This window comes from Carya illinoinensis, chromosome 6, assembly GCF_018687715.1.
Source record: "Carya illinoinensis cultivar Pawnee chromosome 6, C.illinoinensisPawnee_v1, whole genome shotgun sequence".
Lineage (NCBI taxonomy): Eukaryota > Viridiplantae > Streptophyta > Magnoliopsida > Fagales > Juglandaceae > Carya > Carya illinoinensis.
This window is the reverse complement of record NC_056757.1, coordinates 24,676,873-24,702,626: the sequence shown is the minus strand read 5'-3', so window position 1 is coordinate 24,702,626 and position 25,754 is coordinate 24,676,873. Positions and strand designations below refer to the sequence as shown.

The following is a 25,754-nucleotide window of genomic DNA, read 5'->3' as shown; positions in this document are numbered from 1 at the left end:
TTAAATTTTCAAATATGAATTGGTTATACTCTTTTCTACTAAAAGAAAAAGTCATATTAGTGTGCATGCTTTTTAAATGAAAGAACAAATTAAATGGGAAATTGCAATTTATTTTAACTTTTTTCGATTAGTCGAGGCGAAGACAGCATGGCAACGGGTGGCAGGACGGTGTGGGAAGGGGTAGCAGAAAACTCACAGAGAAGATAAAGAGTGTATGTATCAGGCTGGGAAAAAAGAAATAAGGGGCAATGGATCATTACAGTTTAACAGTTGGGTGACAAAGTATTCTCAGAATACTTCCTTACTATTCATGATTTTATCATTATTTTTTTATCTACTTTTTACTATTTTCACTACAACAAAATTGAGATTTAGTGACATTTTAGAATTAGTGACAGTCCCCAAATTGAATCAGTTTTTGTGACGTTATAAACCGTCACTAAATCTAGATGAGAATTCGTCTGACATTTGAATGTAGGAAAATTTACGTTCGAACGTTACATGAACGTTCGAACATTAAAGATTTTTACGTGCAAACGTAAAAGTTTTTGGCGCCAACGCTCGAACATTAATCAGTGACGTTCGAACGTTAATCAGTGATGTTCGAACGTTAATCAGTGACGTTCAAACGTTAGTGGGTGATGTTCAAACGTTAGATAGAGTATTTGGTCAATATGACTATAATTTAAATTTTATGTAGTTTTCAAATAAAATAATGCATCATTTATGAACAATTATTACAAATTTAAAGAGATTAAAATTTGAAGCGCAATGATTTAATTAAAATTGGATAAGTTAACTGTAGTATATTATAGACTATATATATAGTATATATATACTCATTATATATTATATCTATAGTCATTACATATAATATATTATATAGTTAATATATTAATATTATATAGTTAATATATATAGTATATATTATAGTATATAGTTAATATTATATATAGTTAATATACTATATATATTATTATATATTATTTATAATAATAGAGTACATTTCTTTCACATACGTTCGAACGTTAGTGGGTGAAGTTCGAACGTTAGATAGAGTATTTGGTAAATATGATTATAATATAAATTTTATGTAGTTTTTAAATAAAATAATACATCTTTTATGAACAATTATTACAAATTTAAAGAGATTGAAATTTGAAGGGCAATGATTTAATATTAAAATTGGATAAGTTAACTGCAGTATGTTATATACTATATATATAATATATAATACAGTATGTTATATACTAGTTAAGTATATAATATATATTATATATATAGTCTAGTACATATTATATAATATATATAGTATATATATACTCATTATATGTTATATATATAGTCATTACATATCATATATAATATATTATATAGTTAATATATTAATATTATATAGTTAATATATAGTATATATTATAGTATATAGTTAATATATTATATATATTATTATATATTATTTATAATAATAGAGTATATTTCTTTCACATACGTTCGAACGTTAAATTTTAATGTTTGAAAGTTACTTTTTTCACGTTTGAACGTATATGCAGATATGTTCGAATATTAAAAAATGTGAAAAATTTTCCACTCATTTTTAAATAACATTCGAACATTAAATTTTAACGTTCGAACGTTACTTTTTAAACATTCGAACGTAAAAAAATGTGAGAAATTTTTCACTTATTTTTAAATAACGTTCGAACATTAAAATTTAACATTCGAACGTTACTTTTTAAATGTTCGAACGTCATATCAAATCAGAGTGGTTTTAATGAATAAACGCACGGAAGAAAGCAGAATCATTTTTTCTGCTTCTCCCATGCGTGAAAGAGAGAGTGAGAGTGAGAGAGGGTTGTGGGTTAGAGAGAGAGTGTGTGTTAGAGTGAGAGATGGTTAGAGAGAGAGTAGAGTGAGAGAGGATTAATATTTTTGCTCTCTCCATTGATTTTGATAAGGAAAGACTCTTTTTTCCTTTAAATGTTTTGCAATTTTATGATATTTATTTTGTGTTTTTTTATATATGTCTTTAACTAATTAGTGTTGTGATTTTTTTGAAGGATTGTTTGTTGTGACTTGTTCAAAACTTGTGATTTGTAAGATGATATTGTGAGTAATAGGTATATTTCTAAACTTTATTAAGATGTTTATATATTTTGTTGTGCTTTTGTTATGGATAATGATGAATATTTTGATGTGTATAATGTGAGTTAATTGTGGATTTTGAAGGATTAGATATGGGTATAATATTGTGAGTTGAGTAGTGAATTTTGATTGTATATATTGTGAATATATTTTGAATTGGATATTATTGATGAATTAGAAGGAATTGAATTGTTTTTGTTGATGAATTAAAAGCAAATCTTTGTGATATGGATTATGTAATATGATGAATTAAAATGAAAAATTGTGTTGTGTGTATGCTTATTCTTAAAATGAAAATATAAATATTTGTGTATATTTATAGATTAAAATGAATATGTTTTACAGTTGTGTATGTGAATTTGAAGCATATGTTGTGGTTATTTTTTTGTGATATGTTTTGGTATTTGTGAATTAGTTATATTTGTGCATATGTATATGTGATTTGTGAATTAGTTTAGTCTGTGAGAAATATGTTTATATATTGTGAATTTATGTATTACATTATTAATTAAAATTGTTGGAAATATGTAAAATATTGTAAATTTAGTTGTGAATATGTTTATATATTGTGGAAATATATGATATCATTTTGAATAAATTTGTGAACTTTTATTGAATATATTGGGAATAATTTATTAAATTATGTAACATGTCATTAATTTAATTTTTATTTGTATTTCTTTTAAATGTTACTTATTTTGTGGCATTTTTTTTTTTTATCAAATGAGTATATGAGATCAAGACAACAAGAGTTAGAGTCTCTCTTAGAGCAATAGTCTGATTTAGAGATGCGTTTGCAGGAGCAACATAGAGATCAGGAGGAAATAATGTGCAGTGAAGTTTAAAAACAAGTGCAGAGGGAGATGAGAGTCTATATAGGGCGTGTTATGTCACTACAGTAGAATCGCGGTAGGCGATGAAAGAAGAAGAAATGAAATCAATTCAGTTTTCTCATTGTATAGAACTTTTAATATCTAATTTTACAACTATATAAAACATTGTTAGTTGTTAATTTGATGGTGTAATATGATGATACAATTTGTATATTTTTTAATTTTATGAAAATAGTATTTTTGATCTATACGTTCGAATGTATATAACAAATGTTCGAATGTTGGTTCACGTTAGAACTAACGTTCGAATGTAATTATACAAAATTACGAAATAACATTCGAATGTACGACCCAACGTTCGAACATATTCACTCTCAAAACGAACACAACGTTTGAATGTTTAAAGGATTTACATTCGAACGTTTTGTTTGACGTTCCAACGTAAATATGATACGTTCGAACTATAACCAACGAACATCAAATTTTCTCATTCGAATGTCAATCAGTCAGGTTAACGTTCGAACACTCTGTTGGACGTTCAAACGTTACATTTTGTGACAAATTTCAACTGTCACAAAAAATCTCACGTTCGAACGTGACATCAAACGGAAGACCTCCAACCGTCACTAAAAATGTTTTTTGTGATGGTTGAATAGTAAACTGTCACTAATTATTTTCTGTAACGCATATTAGGTGACGGTAGTCGTGACGGTTTCGAACTGTCACCAAATGTCTTTAGTGACATTTTGGTCATTTTTTATGACGTTTTTCTCTGTCACAAAAAACTAATTGTGTTGTAATGTTTGTACTACTATTCAATATTTTTTTATTACTTTTTTACTGCTATTTACAAAATATTTAAGATCATTTTACTATTCAAACACAACCTAAATCCTGACCTTTCCAATGATTTAATATTGCCGAAAATAGTTCAATATCACAAATCACGTTTGGTGTCAATATAAAGTTGTTTTGAAGCACGAGATTAAAATCTTTTTGTTTGGCCACAATGATTTGTCCAACTGGTGGCCAAGTGGAGAATTGAGTACAATTTGTTGTGGGTATATTATGGCATGCATGCATGCGCCAGCTGGAGATAATGGAATTAAAGGCTAACTAGAAATCTTGCATGTTTGGAAATTAGGTAGATACGTACGTAAATACAAGTATATAACTCATCGGCTCAAGTCTAGATATAGTTTTAAGATATGTAAGTCTCACGTATTAGTTTTTAAAATAAAATCTGTAATTAAAATGATAACTTTTTCATGTGGATATCAAATTTATCAAATTTTTTTTTAATGGAAATGCATATATATATATATATATATATATATATATCTTAAAAATGCAAATATCATTTTTCTATTTATTATAATATATTTGTAGGTACATACATGTATATATATATATTGTCAATAAATATAGAGAGACAATAGAATTAATTAATACAATTCATTTCTTATTGAAGATCAGTGGAAGGGAAAAAATATGCACGACCCAAAGTTAGCCCACTAAGCCCAACCCAAAGGGAGATGTCTCACCACTAATGGACAAAGGAAAAGAGAAAAATGAGAGACAATAAGGGACAAGCAGAAAGAGGGTGTCAGAATAAGAGAGGAAGGTGGACACAAAAAAAGAGAGGAGAAAGTCGAGAGAATAAAGAATGTTAGACATGCAAAAGAAATGTGGTTAATATTCACAACTCCCTACGGCACACGAAAAGACAAAGCATATAAAATGAAGTAACTAGATGATTTAGGGGGACTTTCTCAACTTCTATTTTAGCTTTCTCAACCTCTGAAAATGGTATACAGTGAGAAGATATTCTACATAAAATATACTCGAAATATCTATTGTATAGTGAAAAATGAGAGACCATAAGAGACTATAAATAAGCATATTATAGTGCACTCTTCACTCCCAAAAAATCTTTGTGAATGTAACCAATATGCCGAACCAAGTAAGTCTTTGTGTCCATCTGTCTTTTATATTCTCAGTATTTATTTTTCATTTACTGCTATGGATGTATGCACAGCTGCACAGTATCACACCGATGGTCCCAGACTACACCGATCGAGGCCTAAATCTTCATACCTGACTGGGAATGACTGTTTCTCCAATTCCAACTGTTGTGTGACTTTTGGTATTAATAGTTGGTGCCGTCTATGTAATACGATTTACTTTTTAAACTGAAAAATGGAGAGGGATGATTTTCCAGTGTGTCGCATAATCTTCAAATGAGTAGATAAAACTCTTCCCTAGATAACTATTCTTGGCTTCTCCCTTATTATTCTTTTTATAAATGGTATTGTCATAAAAAATTGGGCAAGTGTACCTCTCCTTGCCCAAGTGATTAAGTGCATTACGCAATTAAGGCGCTTTCCTTTTATGAACTTGGCATGTGAGCTGGGAACTCAAATTACCCGGCCATGTAAGCGCTCTACACATAAGTGTACTATGCACTTAAATGTATAGTAAATCCAATAAAATAGTACACCTAGAATATACATAGGAGCACACAAGTGCACACATGTGCACAATGCATGGCATGAATAGTGCAATGTATGGTGGGGGAGGGGGTGCACATTAACGTGCAACCTGGGCTCCCATCGACCACTGGGTGTGGTGCCAATGAGGACAATGATGGCCCCTCTCTTGTCTTGCCATTATGCTTTGTCGACATGGAAGGCATTGTTCTCTGAGGGCGGCCCACTATCGCACATTGAGGCATGCCGAGTACTCGCATTAGCACGTCACGACTTGCATGGGATTGTCGGCAGCAACCAATCTAACTACTGGCATCGTCTGATGTTACTAGAGTGGTCCTCGACCACCTCCCTCTATGGAGATCCTCTCCATGCCAGCCATGGACACAGGTTTACATATGGCCGAGACACCTTGGCCCAGGCCAACCATGGCATATTAGGGTTGTCGACGACCACCATGTGGATTGCCGGCATGTTCCATCCCCACTTAAACGCCACTGGCACACCCTAATGCATGGTAAGAAACTGTGGCACTCAGCCACGCACCTAATGCGCCAAACATAAGTTGGAATCCTATGCCTCATCGCACCTTGGCACAACAGGGGTGCTGGTGGCCACCATGTGGACTGACACCGTAGCACCTTGACACACAGCAGGCAATAGTGGCTTGCAGTCATGCACTCGGTGGACGAAACATACATTGGACTCTATGACTAGCTCACAACTAGGGTCTCCCCTCTCCTAGGACCATTGCTCTTCGACCAGGTACCATGGTCAAAGTTTACCTCCCCCAAGACCATGCACCACGGCCAGTGGTCTCCTCGCCTACTACCATGCATCATGACCAGGGTTCCCTCCTTACCCATGGGCATGCGACCCCTCGCCCCACCACTCCTCGGTCAGTGCACATCTCAATCGCTCCTCTGCAAGTGCACATCTCAGTTGCTCCTTGGCTAGTACAGACCTTAATCACTCCTTGGCATGCATGTCAAGTAAAGCTCCTCGATCATGCATTCTTCCACTAGTACACATGGTCTCCCTGGCCAAATGCACTAAGCCAACTTATTGGTGATGCATTCTTCAGCCAATGTATTTGGTCTCCTCGACCACGACAACATGAACAGAAAAATCTCGACCAACCCATCACAGGCTCCACCACTCGGCCACTTGCATGGCAGATAAATGGCTCGCTACCTCACTCAGTGATCAACATCTCAACAAGTTAACTGTCGATGTTTATGCCTATGCTATGCATGTGTAATGTGCACCATGCATGGTTTACATGATGAGAACAAGGAGCCACCCAATGACTCGCCCATAGTACATGACCTGAGAGAAAATGAGCAGATTGGAAGGACAAACGACTCCACTAGCAGTAAGTTCACTTGAAAATAGAAAAGAAAAAAAAGGAAGAAGTGGAAGAGGAGAAGAAAAGACAACTAGCTGTGGGCAATTTCAATCAAACAAAAATTTAGTCGCAGCTACTAAAATGCACTAGTTTGTCTCTCTCAAAATTTGTGTGAATTTTATTTTTGCTAACAAAATTAAATCTTGTAGCTTGAAACACCAGCTACATAGCCTCGCTTAGGCATCACTCAAACATTCAAGTTTGTCTCCATCATAATTGATTTCTCGGAGTTAACATGCATGCGGGCACCTCGGATCTCTATCATTGCCAAAACATGGTGGCTTGCGGGCAACGTAAACTTGCCTTAAAGTTTATCTAGTCTTCAGGTGCACGAACCTCACACTTGTGATTGAAAATTGTTTACACTAACCGATTTTACTTTCGTAGCTCGATCAAACACCCCAACTATCCGCACCAACTCCCTAACTTCCATTAGCAAGAAGACTAGGGTAGCCAAGTACCGTGTTTCCATAGGCTTCCTCATCACTTGCCTTAGTCTATGAGGTTGACAAGAAGACCAGGGGAGCCAAGCATTGTGTCTCCATGGGCTTGCCTCATCTCTTGCCTCAGTCTACGAGGTTAGCGAGAAAACCAGGGGAGCCAATCACCGTCTATCCATGGTCTTGCCTCATCCCTTGCCTCAGTCTATGAGGTCAGTGTGAATACCAGGGGAGCCAAGCATTGTGTCTCCACAGGCTTGCCTCATCCATTCCCTCAGTTTATAAGGGCGAATGAGAAGAACCATGAGAAGGCATCTCCACTAGCGAACGCTGGGTGTACGCACCTATGCCATAATCGCTACCAGCGGGTTTCTTTCGAGAACGAGCTTTCGGAGTAAACATGCCTTCAAGCTCCACAACTGCCTTGCGTAGTTCAGGAGCAACTCGATGTGCTCGACAACTGCCTAAAGTGGATCCAGGGAGTCAATGGGCTTCCTGACCACCTTGAGGGGGGTATTGCATACATGCTCCAACACTAATAGCCAAGTGGAAACATTAATGGCAGCTTGCATTGGAAGGTAAAAAATATGACAATAAAATCGAAAATAAAAACATAGGATTTAATGCACTAGACTCCCACATAAGGAAAGGCGAAAATCGAGAACATCGGGATATTGACAACACGAGTCATGCACCTGAAATGACAAGTGTTAAGTATGTATACATACAAAAAGTGTACAACAAAAGTCGCAGCGGATAAATAAAAGAAGTCAACTAAGTACCAAAACTTTAAATACAGAGTCACCAAAATAAAATTGTTTCAAAACATTATACAGTTATCCAGTAAAAATATAATAAAATCAAAACACATGATCAAAAGTGGGAAATAATCCCAAGACAAGTAAAAGCGACCCTAGGTCACTCCTTCGGCAGAGCCAAAACCTTAGACTTAACATCCTAATTTGCATCAAAATTTACAATTCCATAAAATGGAACCGCAGGGAAGAATGCCACGTGAGATTATAAGTCTCAGTAAGTAACCGACCAAACAACCCGAGAGATAAAAATACATTTACACACCAACATGAATGCATGCACATGTTGAAACATGCATGAGACCAAAAACCATCATTTTTCCCGAAAATAACTATTTTTCCAATGCACTCCAAAAATCCCATTTGACCCAAAACACTCCATTAAATTCCATTCACCATTTTTCCAGAAAATGGCCCAAACATAAACCTACAATTTTTTCAGAAAATGATCCTTGTATACATTTAATCATAAACTGTCATTTCTTCAAAAAATGACCCAACATATCTGTTTATTCAGTCATTGTAAGGGGGAATCACTGGCAAGACTTATTACCATTCCTACTTACTACCATCCCTACTGCGTGTACTGTAGGCATGAATCACAAGTGGGACTTACCACCATTCCTGCTTATCACCATTCCTACAGTGCACCATAGGCGGGACTCTACCACCGTCCATACTTACCACCATGCCTACAGTTCTTTTTCTTCTCTTTCGTTCATTTCAATCTCGTCATTACAAATATATCCAGAATCATTTCTTAACACGAAAATCTGGTTTTCAAACACGACACATAAAAAAGCATGCGAACAATATATTTGATGTCATGGCATAACACACATTAGATAAGAATTCACTAGTCACAACCCAAGTGCACAATCCCACAAACCAACTCTACAAATCAACCCATCCTCCAAATCTGACCAAAAATTCAAACTCCTTAGACCCAGGGCCCGGCACAACCAAATAGACTACAGAAAATATGTTAGCATAAAAATATATTTAACACTCATAAACTTTTTTGGAAAATTATTTACAATGACGAAAGGCAACTCTAAAAGATCAAAGGTCACTCTAAAACTGGCAAAACACTGATTTTACAAGTGTTGGCCATGGGTCACAAATAAAGAAAATCAGAGGGGAGCTAAGGGTGGTTTGGGCTAGCCATGAAGGGGCTTAAGAAGGTTGGTAGAGTTGATGATGGTGGCTAGAGGCTGTGAGTGGCGGTGCATAGAGGAGATCGGCCAAGAAAAAATGGAGAGAGGCCGTGGGAGAGTGAGAGAGAGTGTGGTGGCTAGGGATCCCGGTGAGGCATGAGATTGGCTAGGGGAGGTCATTGGTGGAAGGAGAAATCGATGGTGGTGGCGGTGAGGTGGACTAGAGCAATGCTGGGGGTTGCAACCCGTGTGTGAAAGAGAGGGAAAATACGGAGAGGGTCGTGGGTCATGGTTGGGGAAGGGGGAAGCACTGGGAAGCTTGGGGGAGGTTGATGGTGGTCAAGCAAGGCAATGGTGGTGGCAGGCGGTGGCGATAAGACAGTGCGGTGGAGGAAACGAATGGGAGAAACCCATTCGGGTTGGCCACGCGTGAGGGAGGAATGAGAGCTACGAGGGGCTGAAACTAGTGGGTGGTGGTCATTTGCATGAGGGGAGGGTGGCGAGATGAGCGGTGTGATAAGGTGGGCAGTGCATGGCAGCAAGGCTGGTGGATAGGGACGCATTGAGAGGAAATGAGAGAAGGGGTGGTCGCGCGAGCTAGGGGAAAAAGAAAGAAGGAGAAATAGAAAAAGAAGAAAAGGGAAAAATGAGAAGAAAAAAGGGAAAAAGAAAAAAGGAAAAATGAAAAGGAAGGAAAAATAGATCCACATCTTTCATCTTAGAGTCTTAAAACTGATCCAATGAAAAAAATTTAAAACGATTGTTTAAATTAAAAACCATAGTAACTAAGTAAAATAAAATTTTACAATCTAACAATAAAATAATTTAAAATAAAGAGCAATTTAAATAATAAACAATAATTAATATCAAGAAAGACACATTAAAAAAAATTTCATAATTTAGAAATCATAAAATAATACAACAAAACTCATACAAATTTTAAAACAAGAGAACCAATATTAATAATAAATAAAATAATTATTTAATTAAAATATAAGAAAATACGGAGTACCACATTGAATGAATATACACTTTTCGACAAACGATAGGCGAGTCCAGTCTTATGAACTGCTCGGTCTTGATCACGCCGAGGGGGGCGGGTCCAATTTGTTGGCTGCTCATCTTACCCCTATTTTTAGAACAAGTTAAAAGGCAGGAAAGACCAGAGACCACTCGACCTCCCAGGTAGGGAGGCAAGTCACTTGATTGCCCAACCACCCTCGTGCGCATCATACGTGGTTGAGTACACCTCCCATCACAGTCAAACTATATGCTCACCATTAACACAGTCGAGTTCATTTCCTACCACAATGAGCTCCTCACTCACCATTTATATGGTCAAGTATACCTCCCGCCTAATTCCGAGCCGGGAAATCTATATCGCTCAATGCAAGAGAAATGGATAACTAGGAACTCACTCTTAGGATTTATTTCTCTACAGACTTTGGTGGATCCTTTTGACTACATATTTTATATTTAAAAATTCTCGAGGTCCTTTTCGGAACAAATGACCCTTAAGAATCATGGGTTATTAGAAGGGAAAAAATATGCACAATCCAAAGTAAGCCTACTAAGCCCAGCCCAAGGGTAGAGGTCCCACTACTAGAGGACAAAGGAAAATGGATGAATATGAAACAAGGTAGGGACAAGTAAAAAAAGGGTGGCAGCATAAGAGGGGAATGTGGACACAGAAAGAAAAACGAGAAAGTGCAGAGAAGAAATTATGTAAGACACATAAGGGAAAGACAGCTAATTTTCACCACTCCATAAGGGTACGCGAAAAGAGGAAGCATATAAAAGGAAGTGACCAGACGATTTAGGGGGACTTCCTTGACTTTTACAACCTTTCATAAAGGTCTCTAGTGAGAAGATATTCTACAAAAAATATACACAAGATATCCAACATATAGTGAGAAATGAGGGACCATGAAAGACTATAAATAAGTATATTATAGTGGACTCTTCCCTCCCCAAAAACTCCCATAGATATAGACAATATGCTAAACCACGTAAATATGTGTATACATTTCTCTTTTACATTTTCAGTATTTATCTTTTATATACTACCATGAATGTACACATAGCCTCACTGGATCACGCTAGGGGCTCCAGACTATACCAATCAATCATCATAGTAGGTTGTGGCCATGACGGGCACCGTAATCAAAGCAGCAACGAATGAAGAAGCAACTAGAGCTTTTGGTATGGTAGGACTCTCTTTTCCCTACCTCCTTGGTGGATTCAAATGATGAATAGAGGGGGCAGGCAATAGGGTAGGCATAAATGGTGGCGGGCATCGTACCTCAACCACCACTGAGGATTGCCTCAAAGGAAATCGAGGAGGATACACTAGACTGCTGTCAACCCTAGCAACCTCCATGCGGAGTTTCTTCCTTGCCTACGGAAGAGGGCTCAAGGAACATTTTCGAACTAGCATGGCTTTGGGACTACATAGGAATTAAGCGGTCGTCAAAGATGGTATGGCCGAGGGGAGGTAAGGAGGCCCTTATATTTTCCTCTCCAAGGAGAGCCTCCAAGAGGACATCAATCGGGTGACTCTTCACCCATTCTTTGACCAGGGCGATATGATGTAATTCATCGGGAGAGGCCTGCGGTTGTATAGCTCTATAATCAAGAACTATCCCCCATATAGCTTGAATAGGGAACTCACGACGATTTACCTGTCTGACCAAAAATTCCCACCCTCAACTGGACATGAAGAAAAATTTGGTGGTCTAGTCTTTGACGCTACTCCAAAGAGACGAAGAGGTACATCGCCCTGAAACTGTGAATTTTCCCCTTGTGTTTTATGAGGTTGTGGGTCAGAAGAAACTCGCGGCCATTAAGTTCAATGTGCTCTAGGTCTAATTCTAACAATGCTCACCACTAGAGGAAGTAGCAATACATCAAAATCCTCCAAGCATTTGGGTAGAGTTGAGATAGGGACAATCCGAGATGATCTAGTAGATCACGGACAAGATGAAGGGAGGGTAACCTCAATCTGTAAGACAACATGCTAGGGAAGAGGGAAACCTTCGAGGCATAACCCTCATCATCAACAGTCCCTTCGTGCAATCTAGGAGCCTAAAAAACAACCTTCTCCGGGACATGCAAGGTGGAAGCGAGTGATGACAGATCTCAGGGGTAACGTCTGAACACCAATTATGACCGATGTAGAATTGCTTCGTGGTGAACCTTGGGCTGGTCTAGTTCTCTAGGAGTCTTAGGTGGAACGACCTTCTCAGGAGCCATTGAGATTGAGGTTGAGAAAAGTGATGAAGAAATAAAGGAGTTGAGCACAAAGAGATGAAGATGTGGTAAAGGGGGGGAAAAGAGGGCAAAGCCATGTTTATATCAAAAGGGAAGTGACAGTTGGCATTCCATACCCATGTGTCAAACTAGGGATGTGAAAGGCACGATGCGACGTGGAAAACTAAACGGCGCATCCAAACAGGTTTGAAGGACCTAGTTGTTAGGCTGAGAAGGGTAAAAGCATAAAAGAAGAAAGGGGAAGAGAAAAAAATAGGAAAAATTCAATTCCCATCGAATCGGTTCAATGAGAATAAGCGGGGTAATCGAGAGGATAAAAAGGCCCAATCCAAGAGTTTGAGGTCTCATGATTTGAGGGGAGGCCCATGGATCTGGCAAAGTGAAGATAACTGCTCTTGGTGGGCTTGACCCACCAAGAGAAAGGCCTATCTTGCCTGGCCCAAGACTAATGAAACGTCGATAGGGGTTGCCAGGTTTGACATATGCAGACCTAATAGCTGCCTTAAATCATTACCAACATGTGGCTACCAGGAAACGTGTAGGAGAAGCTATAACTATTGTTCACTTGGAAAAAAAGGAATGTGGGTGCAACTGGGATAGGTCGAGGAGGGGCCAACTCCTCAAGTCCCTAGAAAATAGCTGCTAGGAAGTGTGCAGGAGAGGTACACTGAAAAAGAAAAGGGGGGCGGCCTCGTAGCAAGCTAAGATGCAACTAAAATGATAGTTGTGAAGTAGTAGCCATGGGAATGTGTGCCAAAAGAACGACCATAGCTCTCCCAGTGTAGAGAGAGAGAGAGAGAGAGAAGGAGTCGTTGGACTTGGTTGAGGGGGCGCTGAGGCGTGAGTTAGAGCTCAACGCTATAGTAATTATTTCTCTTAGGGTCTCACACCCCTTAACGGATTCACTTGCATGAAGTATGAGGTGCGATGGGATAATTCCTTGGAATGAAAGCAAAAAAACCTCCAAACTACCTACTGTAAAAGCTTAATCAAGATATGATTAAACTCATGAAATCTTAAGGCAAGTTAAACACTTCCTAAAAAAGGAAAGTGACTTAAGCATCGGAGGGTCCCCTGACCACCCCCGAGCTCCCTTCTTCATTTATATGTTTGCAAGACCTTTGGTACACCTCCTAGTTGTCCAAAGAGTCCTCTCGGTATGTACAAAACACGTCGAAAACAATCAGTATTATGTCATTATATAATAACATAATTTGTAAAGTGGGAATACCATAATTATTATCTGTCCACTAAAGAAATTAAATTAAGATTGCCTGACCCACTATGGGGTTGTCGTACTCGCATGCTAAAGGAAAAAGCGAAGCCACTTGTGTATATATGACTCGGAATTAGGCAAGGACCGATTTAGTGACTAGGGTGATTCAACAAATTGAATCAACTATTTTAACGTTGATAAAAAGTACTAAAAATTATATATAAATAGTATAAAATATAAATTTATTGACTAATTTTAATAAAAATATTATATGAATCTAATTAATAGTTTCAGTAAACTTGAAATTTATATATTTAACTTCAATTATTGACATTTTTTTGTCTTATATATATATATAGATAAAGATCCTTAAGTTATATGAATATGGAAAATGTAATATTTTATGCACAACCACAATTATAATACAAAAAATACTCATTCATCTCCTAATTTTTTATTCAACTAAAAAAAGAAAGCACTGCATATTTTATCTTTCAATGTTACTATGATTCTTATCCAATAAAATGATGAAAAAGTTAATATATATTTAGTTTTATCATTGCTTTGTACAAGAAATTTTCTTTTAGAAACAAAACTCAATTGTTAGATAACTTATAAATAAATAAAATTTTAAGCCAATTGGAATCAGTCTAAAATCAATTAGAATCGATCTAAATCAATCGATTGAAATAGTTCAGTGAAAGGATAAAAATTTCGATTAAGTTTCTTACTGATTCAATTTGAGTCGACTAAATCAGTGTGAATCGAACCCTTTTTTCAAATCTTTTGTAAGGGAATACGGATGGAAAGAATGTGATTCCCGTATTCCTTGATAAGCCATTCATGAAGAATAGATGGAGGAGGAAAGCACAAAAAAGGCTTAATTTTTGGTTGTTTGCCATGTCCAAAGAATGTATCTCCAATACATGAATGTAAATAATCTATTTGTGAAAATTATGTAGTTTGGTAGAAAGTTCAAACTCAGTCCATATTTGAGCTTGTTAAATCTTGGTATTCAAATCTAGCATTGCCCAAGATCAGGTCGGAATCTTCTCTCCTTTTTCTCTCTTAAGAAAAGTTGAGGTGAATGGTGGGGTCCACACAGATTCTAACTGAATCAAGAGGTGGTTAGGGGAGTGGGGAGAGACGTTAGGAGGGGTTGCAGAAGAAATACGGTTACAGAGTGGAGTAGGGAAGGTGGTTTGTGGTGGTGAGTAGAAGATTCGACGGTGGCTGGGAACAATGAATGAGTTAGAGGAGAGGTGGATGAATCTGAAGCTTATGGAGGAGGAGACTATAAACATTGAAGTGGGAGAGGAGCTTTTGGATGAACTGAAATTCAAATAAGAATGTAGTCTGGTGGGAAAGGTCTGTGTAGAGAGGAAGCTGAACTCAATGGTTTTAGAGGACACTATGGTGAAGATTTGGAGAATTAGCAAGAGAGGGAAGTTTAAGGAGGTGGGAATGAACATTTTCGTGATTCAGTTTGTGAATCATGCAGACAAAATGAAGGTTCAGGAAGGAAGACTATTGCTATTTGATAACCACATGCTTGTATTATTGCCTTACAATGGATATCTACCTTCGCAGAAAATGGATTACACTAAGGAAAGAATGTGGGTTCAACTATCTACATTACCTTTGTCGTGCATGAATGAAGAACATGAGAAAATGACTGGAGCCACAATAGGTGAAGTGCTTGAGGTCGATACACAGGTTGATGGAAGTGGATGGGGAAAATTTTTAAGAGTTCTGGTGTTAATTGATCTATCAAAGCCTCTTGCGAGGGGAAGAACAATATCAAAGATGGGGATGAAATTCTAGATCCGACTCAGGTATGAAAAGCTTTCCTACTTTTGCTTTTCATGTGGATGTATAGTTCATGGGAAGGGTAATTGTGAGAAAAAAAAAAAAAGAATGATGGTGGGGAACAATTTAGTGTGTGGCTCAGAGTAGGGGGAAGAGGGAAGATGAAAGAGGCATATTCAAAACAAAATGGGGAAAGGGGAAGGAATGTAGGGGGGAAAGGTACAATTATGGTGCGAGAGAGGGGAGAGGGTATCTCTGATGCTAAAGAAAGGACTGTGAAGAAGGTGTTTAGTGGGGAAAAAGTGAAGGATGGGAAAATAGATATTGAATCTGAGAGATCTAAAGAGCAAATCAATGGCGGAATGAAAGTTGGGGATAATGAAAAGGAAGATACTCCTGTTGAGAGTAATGAGATTGTGGCTGGGGTGGACATTGTGGAGGAGACCTCAGTGGAAGGGAAGGAAATATCGAGTATAGTGACAATAGAAGAAGAGGGGAAGAGGAGAGCTAGGGAAGTAGGGGAAAAAGGTGGAGAAAAGTGACTTGAGTTCTCAAAGGGAAAAAAAAGAAAAGGGATTATAGAGGATGGGAGATGGGAAACAAATAAGGAGATGCAAGGGAAAAAACAATGCTATGAGAGTGAAGATGAGCTAACAAATGGGAGGGTGGTGACAGCCCCACCTGCAACAATGAAAACACTGAGTTGAAATTGCCAAGGGCTTGAGAATCCTTGGACAGTTTAAGATCTTTACCATATGGTAAAGAATAAGAATTCCAACTTAGATTTCTTAGTAGAAACTAAGATGAATAGAAGAAAATGTGAAAGAATGAAAAAAAAGACTAATGTGTGATGGTTTTTTTTTTTTTTTTGGTGGAACCTATTGGTAGGAAGGAGGGATTGATACTGTTTTGGGATTATAATATAATTGCTGAAGTGGCCAACTATTCCCAAAGGCACATTAGCATGTGGGTCACAAATGAGAGGGGTAAGGAAAGATAGATGCTGACAGGCTATTATGGGGAACTAGATGCTAGCAAGTGAGCTATTTCATGGAAAGTTTTCTCATCTCTCAAACCTAATGGGAATGTGGGGTGGTGTGTAATTGGTGATTTTAATGAAGTTGTGTCACATGATGAAAAATTAGGAGGGAGGTAGAGACAATAGAGCCAAATGGTAGCTTTTAGAGTTGTTATGGAGGATAGAGGACTTTATGATTTGGGGTGGAAAGGGGACAAATTTACATGGAGTAATAAACATGTAGATGAAACCTTTACAAAAGAAAGGCTTGATAGGGTAGTAGTGAACTCAAGGTGGAAGAGCTTATTTCAGGAAGGTTGGGTGGAGGTTATGGCAGCTAGATGCTTTGACCCTAGGCCTTTATTGTTGTGCATGAGTAAGTTTTTTGCGAGGGAAGAAGAAGAGTTTTTAGATGTGATGCTTGTTGGGCTCTAGAGGAGGAGTGTGCTGAGGTTCTAATGAGGGTACGGAATAAGGGTGATTGTAGGGTAGGGGGGTTACCAACTTAAAAAGCAACCTTGAAGATAGTGAAAAGGCATTACTTAGGTGGTGCAAACAGAATAGAGCAGGGAAGGGAAGGGTATTGGAAGAAAAAACAAGATTGTTGAAAAGTTTACAAGAGGGTGAAGATTGCAAAAGATTCTATTGGCAAAGCAGGGGTGGAGGCTAGTGTATAATCCTAACAGCCTAGTAGCTCAAATCTTCAAATAGACTTTAGAGATTCTTCTTTCTTGCAAGCTAAATTGGGTGGCAGACCCTCTTTGATATGAAAGAGTGTGTGGAAGACATCAAAATTATTAAAAGAAGGGTTGAGATGAAGGGTGGGGAATGGTAAAAATATAAAAATATGGGGGGACAAATGGCTAACAACCCCTTTTTCTTTCTGTGTACAAGCTCCTGTTTCAAGGCTGCATGAGGATGCAAGGGTGGAGGAATTAATTGTGCAGGAAAACACGGAATGGAATGAGACACTAATAAGGGAGATTTTGGGTTGGAGGAGGTAGAACAAATCTCGAGTCTACCATTTAGTAAACTGAATACTGGGGATAAAATGGTGTGGAGACCTTCTAAGAAGGGATTATTTTTGGTAAGAAGTTCATATTAATTGGAGATGGAGAGAAAGAAAAGATTAAGAGGGGAAACTTCAAAGGAGTATGATGATGATCAAAGGTGGGTCAGGATTTGGGAGCTGCATATCCTAGAGAAAGCAAAACTGTTTTTATGGAAAGCTGGGAACAATTCCTTGCCACTAGGAGCAATTTGATGTCTAAGAAGCTGGTGGATAAGGATTTATGCCCCATTTGTAAAAATGAGGTGAAATCTATTATGCATGTGCTTTGGTAGTGTTCTGCTGCTAATGATATGTGGATAGAGTCTTTGCTTAAAGTTCAAAAATTGAGTATTGCAGAAGATAACTTGCTGATTTTGATTGAAAAGATGATGCAGAAGCTGACTAAGAAGGAAATGGAGGAGGTAGTTATGATTACAAGGGATTGTGGATGAGAAGAAATCAGTTTGTGTTTGAAAACAATTTCAAAAATCCTGGACAAGTGGTTAGGACAGCAAGGGATAAAGTAAGGGATTTTCAGTTTGCTCAGGATATGGTTTTAAAAAAGTCTCCAAGTAAGCCTGTAGACACTCAACGAAGGTGGAATACTCCAAGTGAGGGATATGTAAAAGCAAACTGGGATGCGGCTATCAATCTAAAATAAAGAAAGATGGGGATTGGAATAGTTATAAGAGATGAATATGGAGAAGTACTAACAGCTTATTGTGATCGGAAGAAGTATGTGCAACAACCAGCCTTAGCAGAATGTATAACCCTCTGGAAAGCTATGGAACTGGGCAGAGATCTTGGATTTAATAGAGTGGTCTTCAAGGGTGATGCATGTACTATTGTGAAGGCTGTTAATGAGGAGAGTGAGGACTATCCTGTCTATGGAAGCATAGTTCAAGATGCAAAGTAGATGCTGAAACAATAGAAGAACTGGAAGGTGCAATTTGTTAATAGAAACTCGAATGAAGTGGCTCATATTTTAGTAAAGTTGGCTATTAGTTTAGGAGAACTGCTATAGACACAAAGAGATTATATAAAGTAAACCCAGAAACTGATGTGGTTTCATGCAATCCGTTAGATCTATTTTATAATAAAAGTAACTTTACAATCTAATGTATCATATGAAACCATATCAGTTTGTGGGTTTACTTTTGTGTAATCTCTTTGTGGCTAAAGTATTTTTCTTTGTTCAGAGTTTGAGAAAGTTTGGATGGAAGATATACCAAGTTGTATTTCTAAAAGTATAGAAAAGGATAAGACATGTATGATCAATGTTGATTATAGATATATACAAATTGATGTTGATTCAAAAAATAAAAAAAACCCAGTCCATGATTCTAGCCACCCTCTTTGTACCTCGCCATGGCAGAGTACCATTTATTTGGCCTAACTCTACCCTTCAACTAACCCATCCGAACCCGTCCTTGTTGAAATGGCTAGGATTTTGATTTTTAGGCTTATATAGCTGTGAGCGGAAGGGTACCTCACTTGCTACCTGCCAGCATAATACCAAAACAACAATAATATAACACCAACTATATTACAACTTAGCTATTATTATATATTAAAATATTAATATTTTTTACTTTAAGTCAAAATTTTTGTACTTGCAGCAGTTCAAAATAAATAAAAAAATATTTTTTTTTTCTTAAAGTTAGTTGTAAACAAATTGTATTATAGTTGTTCTTATATCATTTTCCTTAGGAAAATCATATTGATCCTGCCAGCGCCTTTGAGAAAGATAATGAAGTTTTTTGGTGAACAATCTCTGTGATGAAGTTTTATTATGAGATAATACCACGGGCATGTTTGTGTAATGAAATGTAATGAAAATTCTATGAAGAGTAGTGAAATGGTTTGTAAGTAATAGTAAAATGATTTGAATTAATATATTTTATTATATTTTGCAAGATGAGAGAAAAAAGTTGAATAAAAGTATTATCAGTTAAAATATTCTAATAATATTATTTTTATTTTGAAATTTGAAAATGTTGTATTGTTTTTTGTATTTTGTTTGGAAGTTTGGGATAATTGTATTGTTAGGTATTAATTACATGAAAAAGTCAAAAATTTAAAATTAAAAAGTGTTTCTGTTTAAGTGATGTTTAAAAAGAAAATTATGAGATGTTTTGAGATGAGATAAGATCATCTCACTTCCCAAACAAGCCTTAAGTCGTATTCCATATTTAACAAATATCAATAGGTTCTATTATTTTTTGCTAAAAGAAGTCATATTAGAGTGCATGCTTTTTAAATTAAAGAACAAATAAAATGGGAAGTTGCAATCTAAGCTTTAAAGCTCTAGAGCTCTAGAGTGAGAGTGAGAGGCACTGACAATGAGAAAGAGAGAGATAGATGGAGGAGAGAGATTCACCAACCAGGCTAGGTGAGGCGACGACAGCATGGCATCGTGTAGGCCTACCAATCGGTTTGGCACAATTGGGTTTGGGCCCAACTCGACCTGGAACAATTCCATTTTAGACCCAAGTAGATCCGATTGACCGGACCAAAATAAAATTAGGTCAAATTTGCATGACCCGACCACAGCAGGAACCAATTTCTTTTTCTTTACTCAATGTTAGAATTCATTTTTTCTTTCGTTTTCTCATAAGCCAAATAACTAAAACCACAACAAAGACCATGCTCCACAATAGGAACCCATTTCATTTTTCTTTACTCAATGTCAGGATTCAATTTTTCCTTTGTTTTCTCATGAGCCAAACAACAAAACCACAACAAATTCTATTCAAATACGGAGAAAAAACCCACGCAGGTGTATTTGAAAACGTCAATATCTCTATGCAACGCCTTATGGGGCACTTCAGTTTATTATTCTTGGGGTTGCAGTTCCTTGACTTCTCATGCCTCTCCAACATCACCTTCTTGTTCTCTCCATCCCACCCTGTTGTCTCAATCGACATCGAGCAATTCTCACAAATGACAACCTTTCTACTGTTGTGGTTAGACTTGAAAGTGTCCTTTTTGAAGGCAAGGCTAATGGAGTAGACGGAGACGGGCATGAGGGCCTTGAGCATCTGGATGAAGGAGATAGAGAGATAGATATTAGTGAAATTGGAGAACCAAAGGGAGAGGGAGTAGAGGGTGCTGAAGGGGACAATGGACAACATACCTAATGTAGAGATCTCGGGTGATGGAGGCGGGCTCCTCCACGACCTTGAAGACACTGACAAGGAGGTAGGCGATGGAGCAGTAGAAGGTCATGTGAATAATGGTGAGTGAGATCAAGGAGGACCAATTGTAGAGCTTGCGATCTAAGATTTACTTGTTGTAGACGATGACTGGGAAGTTGAGGGCGATCTAGATCATCACGTACAAGTAGGAGAGTATCTTTTCTCATGACGCCATCGGAGACTGGTTTTAGATTTTGGGAGGCTAGGGTTGAAGAACTGAAGATTAGTATTGTTTATACATGGACGGGTGGAAACCAAAATACAAACCTATTTACTAGTTAGGTTGGAGACTTGACCAGATAATAACCCAATAAATTTGGATTGGGCCATTTTAATCGGGCCCATAAGGTTTACGGGTCATATGCACAACCCTATCATCAGGTGGTCGGACAGCATGGAAAGGAGCAACAAAAAACTCACAGAGAAGACAGAGAGTGTATGTATCGAGCTAGGGGAGAAAAAATACAGGAAAAGGGAGAAAAAATAGTGTATGTATCACTGCAAATAGTTCAATATCAGAAATCGTGTTTAGCGGCAACATAATGTTGCTGTAAAAGCTTAAGGTTTGTGTGAATTGACTTATTCCGTCAAAGTTTCTCCATCGATATGTTTTCGCCGTAAAATAGCATTTTGTGAAGACTTGCTAATCGCCTGAAAAGAAACGACCAATTGCACAAAATTGATTTAAACAAATCGCCACAAAAAAATATTGGTAGCAAAATGTCATTTATCTGAAAAACCATCTTATCTAAATATATGAACACTAAGGGTGGTGACATAAACATGTGGGTAGTTTCTTGTATAAAGGCAACGCATGAGTGGGAGATTTTATAATCGCTTCAGAAGGGAAGAAAGTCGCATACAACCCCACTTCATGAACTCCGACCACTAAAAAACATTCGGAGAAAAAAAAAAAAAAAAAAACGAAATGAGAAATCTACAATTTTAGCATTCTCTATTTTAGTGAATTTGAAGTTCATAACACATGTATCAATGATCATGCAATGTTATCAGATTGTACATGGATGGAGGGGTAAAACATCTCACAAACCCTTCACTTTCAGGAATTAACTCAACCCTCTACTTACTGTCTGATTTTATAGTCTCTAGCTTGTCAGCTCCATCAAAGAGCTCTTCAGCTTCTTCAGTTGAATGTCCTTCTTTGCCTGGGGATCATGTACAATGTTTATTTTGTATCAGAGCAATGATCCAATGAACTATTTTCTATCCCCCTAATTCCATGCTAGCATTCCATTGGTGATCTTACCTCAACCTTGAGAACATTCAGGACGTTGCCATAGAATGTGGTGATATTGGCATCAGCTACTTGAAGCCCTAGCAAATGTAAAGATTCCATCAACCTTGTAAACCCACCTCGCTTATGCTCGCAGAAGAATTTAATCAAGAAGTCTCTTTGGCTTATCTGGTTCACTTCAACTTGCACCTAAGAAAAGGGTTCAAAATGCAAGGATAAATGGAGCATTTTGTTGCTCATAAAAACAGAAGGGAGCATCTTGTTACGCTACTCAATTGATCAAAGACAATGAAGGTGACAGCTAAATGCTAGCTCTATGTACCTCTGTTTTCTTCTTTTCTCCAGAGCTGGACAAGCCCTGGTTCCGCTGAGTAGGTGGCAAAGGTGTGGTAGCGTTGCCTTGTATTTGGTCTGACGTTGAGATCTTCAACTCCGATTCATTCTTCCTGCGGTCCTCTTCATTTTCCATGAGCTCATCCCGAAGTTGCTTCACTTCCTCCTCCAACTCTTGTATATACCCAATTGCGTCTCCAAGAATAGCAGTTCTATCCATCTAGAGTTTATTAAATGACAGTCATAAAGACATACGTCTAAAATGGGAAAAAGACACAAAAATAAACAAATGAAAGAAGGATAGCAATTCAGTAACATAGTAGTTGAGGGATATTAAGTATCTTAAACCTTGGATATCTTTGGGACTAACGAGCGTAGAGTGAAGAGCCCGTCTTTTATCCTGTTTCTTCTATTTCTCTCAGTGACCAAATTTTTTGAATGGTATTGTTCTCTTTCTTTCTTCTGTATAACTTTTGTTTCATCGTTTTCTACCATATTTCTCCCATTTGCAATCGTTCCTGTCCGTCGCTTCAATGAACACTGACTGTACTTGACCTTTTTAGAGTCAGAAGATTTACCAATTGACTTATTTATAGTACCATGCAGAGATAACTGGCAAGAATCTAAATCTAGTGATGGGTATCGATGTGAAGGATTGGAACCACTGGATGATCTATCTACACATGGATAGGAGCTGGAATGGATCACTGGTAAAAGAGCCTGTATACTGGGATTCAACCTTGGCAAGTGCAGGGGAAGTGACCAATTTGTTAAGTAATCTTCACGCTCGGGATCAAGATGATTGTCACTGAGGTTCGGATTGGCATAGCTCCAGGCACCTATGGCTTCTTGTTCAAAAGAGATGTTACACTGAGCTGTAATTAACTCTATGAACTTCTGATCTTTCGGTATCTAGGAAAAAGAATTATATTTTTAGCAACCAGAGGAGGAGAATATCTAAGTTAAATATAAGAGCAAGGCATATCTTACATGTTCTGTAGCAAAGAGCTCAACAAGCCCACCAACAACTGGGATCAGAACTTGGGTTCCAAATGAGTCCTGCTCAAAAAACATTTTGTGTAAGTTTTAAGAGGCGTGTTTCCTTGATGAATTAATTAACACGTTTCAAGTGTTCTAGTATTCTCTCTCAATCCAGTCATGTTCTTTTCAGAAATGGAACTATGAAAAATTATCTGTAGGATGTTGCGTGTCTCGTGTCTAGGTCGTCAGTTTTGCGAGCATATCATCAGCTACTTGTAAGGGACTTCAAACAAATTATTTGATTGAACCTGGAGCCTGGATCCTTGGCTTTTGGTCACTTGGAAACTGGCATGGGCACAACTCAATATACTTGATCATTATGGAGATATATGAACTAAAACATTGTGAAGATCGTAGGACTTTTCAAAGCTTAATCGGCTTAAAGTTAATGGTAGGCCCAATCCAATGGACCAAAGTTTCTCTGAAACAGACCATCCCAAGCTACGTTGGGAATATGTGATAAAGCTGAAGCAGGCTAATGCTCCGTTTGAAAATGTCAGGTTGAAAAGAGAATAATTTGTGGCATCTACTCATGGGGCTTTCGAAAGCAAAAGCCTGCACTCAAATGGACCGACAGAACTGTTTGAATCATGAGATGAAATATGTTCTTTCCTTTTCTCTCATCTCTTTTTTTCAGCATCCAAACAGATTTAATGGTTAATTTATCGGAAATTAAGTTGTGAGAGAGAGAGAGACCCACATTTGAAGTAGCTGAATTTGAGGAATTAGCATCGGAAAAAATCCACCTCGGTTGGTTTGATATCACAACCTCCCCATGAAACCTGGTTCCAATTCTTCATTAGTTTTTCATGATCTTTTTACTGCAAAATGAAATGTGTAAAATTGGCGAGAGATCAGAGAAAGAAAGCTTGTACCCAGAATACAGTGGCATAGAAGAAGGAAGCTGAGCAAGAGCCTGACAGGCCTTTGTCCTCATGGGGTGCTCAAAATGGACATCCCTGCATAGGGGGCTCGAGTGGTGCTCCTCACCTGGTTCTTCTTTCATATTCTTATCCCTATCAACTCCACCACTACAACAGCAACCTATCCATTCGATGAACCTGAAAAAACAAAAAATAGAGCAATGGCCACTGAACAGAGTAGGTTGAAACAAGAAAAAATTGTATTAAAAAAAAAAGAAAAAGAAAAATGGACTTTTGGGATGCAGATGAAAAATGGGAAATACCTTGAGGGATCGTCTCCTAATTTCCAAACAACACAGTATTCCCAAGCCTTAGTCTGAGCAAGGGGTCTAAGCCACTCCACGAGTGTCTCCAGGCCCTTCAATGCATCCTCCATCCACAGCACCTTCCCTTTGTTGGTACCTCTGTTAAGTACTGGTGTGACAGACAAAGGCCTTCCATGTCTCCCTTTAAAAACAGTCACCAAAATAGAGACAAAAATGGTACAAAACAAGCCTAACCAACTTTTCCTTTTGAATTGGAGGGTCTCATCCAATTCAGTGGCAAATCTGCGACAGTGGGAATCAGAATCCTGAAGAGACAGAGGATTTTGACCCATTACCAGAGTTAGTATACAAAACATGTACCATCGAATTGTTCAGATGCTTCTTCAGCGAAAGCAACCCATAACTGCATATCTGTAATCGGTATGGCAGCCATCACTCTCCTTTCGCCACGCCTCCCTCCTTAACTATAACAACTTTTTTGGTCCCCTTCTCCTTTTGATTTATAATAATCAGTTGCGTAAGTTTGGTACATAAAATATCTTTATGGTAGAATCATTCTTAAAAAATTAATTTTTTTTATAATAAATTTTATATTTTTTTATTCTTCTAAAAAAGATTATATTACGCTTACGTATTTTATAATTATAAATATAATTTCTTTTTTCTTTTCAAGTATTACTAGGTTTAAGCTCCAAATGTACAATTTTTTTTTTTAAAAATGTGAATCTCATAAAAAATAATGAGTTTTTCATAATTTTTCATGATGAAGTCATTTTTTTTTTAAAGGGCATATGTGAGACTTGTGCATTTGAGATATATATATATATATATATATATATATATATTATTTATCTTTTCCTTTATTATAAACATAATAATAAATTAAACAAAACTAATAAAAATTTAAATTTTATGTGCCATTAACTATTATATTTTGAGAAATGTTAAAGCTACAAAGAGATTTTATAAAAGTAAACTCATAAGCTCGTATGATTTATGTGACGCTTCCAAATCCTTACGTACGGATACGGAGAAATCGAGACGTCCGGATGGTGACATCACAGGTCACCACCCTATCGCCAAGTACC

The 25,754-nt window shown here is 37.4% G+C and overlaps 1 protein-coding gene across 2 annotated transcripts; it reads right to left on the bottom strand.

The window, feature by feature from the left end:
• Positions 1 to 20,363: 20,363 nt before the first annotated feature.
• LOC122312912 (transcription factor bHLH90) lies at positions 20,364 to 25,107 on the bottom strand. Of its 2 annotated transcripts, XR_006243229.1 has the most exons (10): positions 24,664 to 25,107; positions 24,353 to 24,538; positions 24,178 to 24,259; positions 23,427 to 23,495; positions 22,785 to 23,348; positions 22,426 to 22,656; positions 22,116 to 22,292; positions 21,937 to 22,014; positions 20,788 to 21,499; positions 20,364 to 20,692 (listed from the first exon to the last, which is right to left on the bottom strand). XR_006243229.1 is itself a non-coding variant. In XM_043127585.1 (8 exons), the coding sequence occupies exons 1-8, from the start codon at positions 25,020 to 25,022 to the stop codon at positions 21,955 to 21,957; spliced, it is 1,728 nt and encodes a 575-aa protein (XP_042983519.1). In that variant the 5' UTR covers positions 25,023 to 25,107; the 3' UTR covers positions 21,778 to 21,954. The 2 variants fall into 2 exon arrangements, 1 of the variants encoding a protein (XP_042983519.1); XM_043127585.1 differs by lacking the exons at positions 20,364 to 20,692; positions 20,788 to 21,499 and having other exon boundaries at positions 21,778 to 22,014.
• Between the last annotated feature and the right edge of the window lie 647 nt (positions 25,108 to 25,754).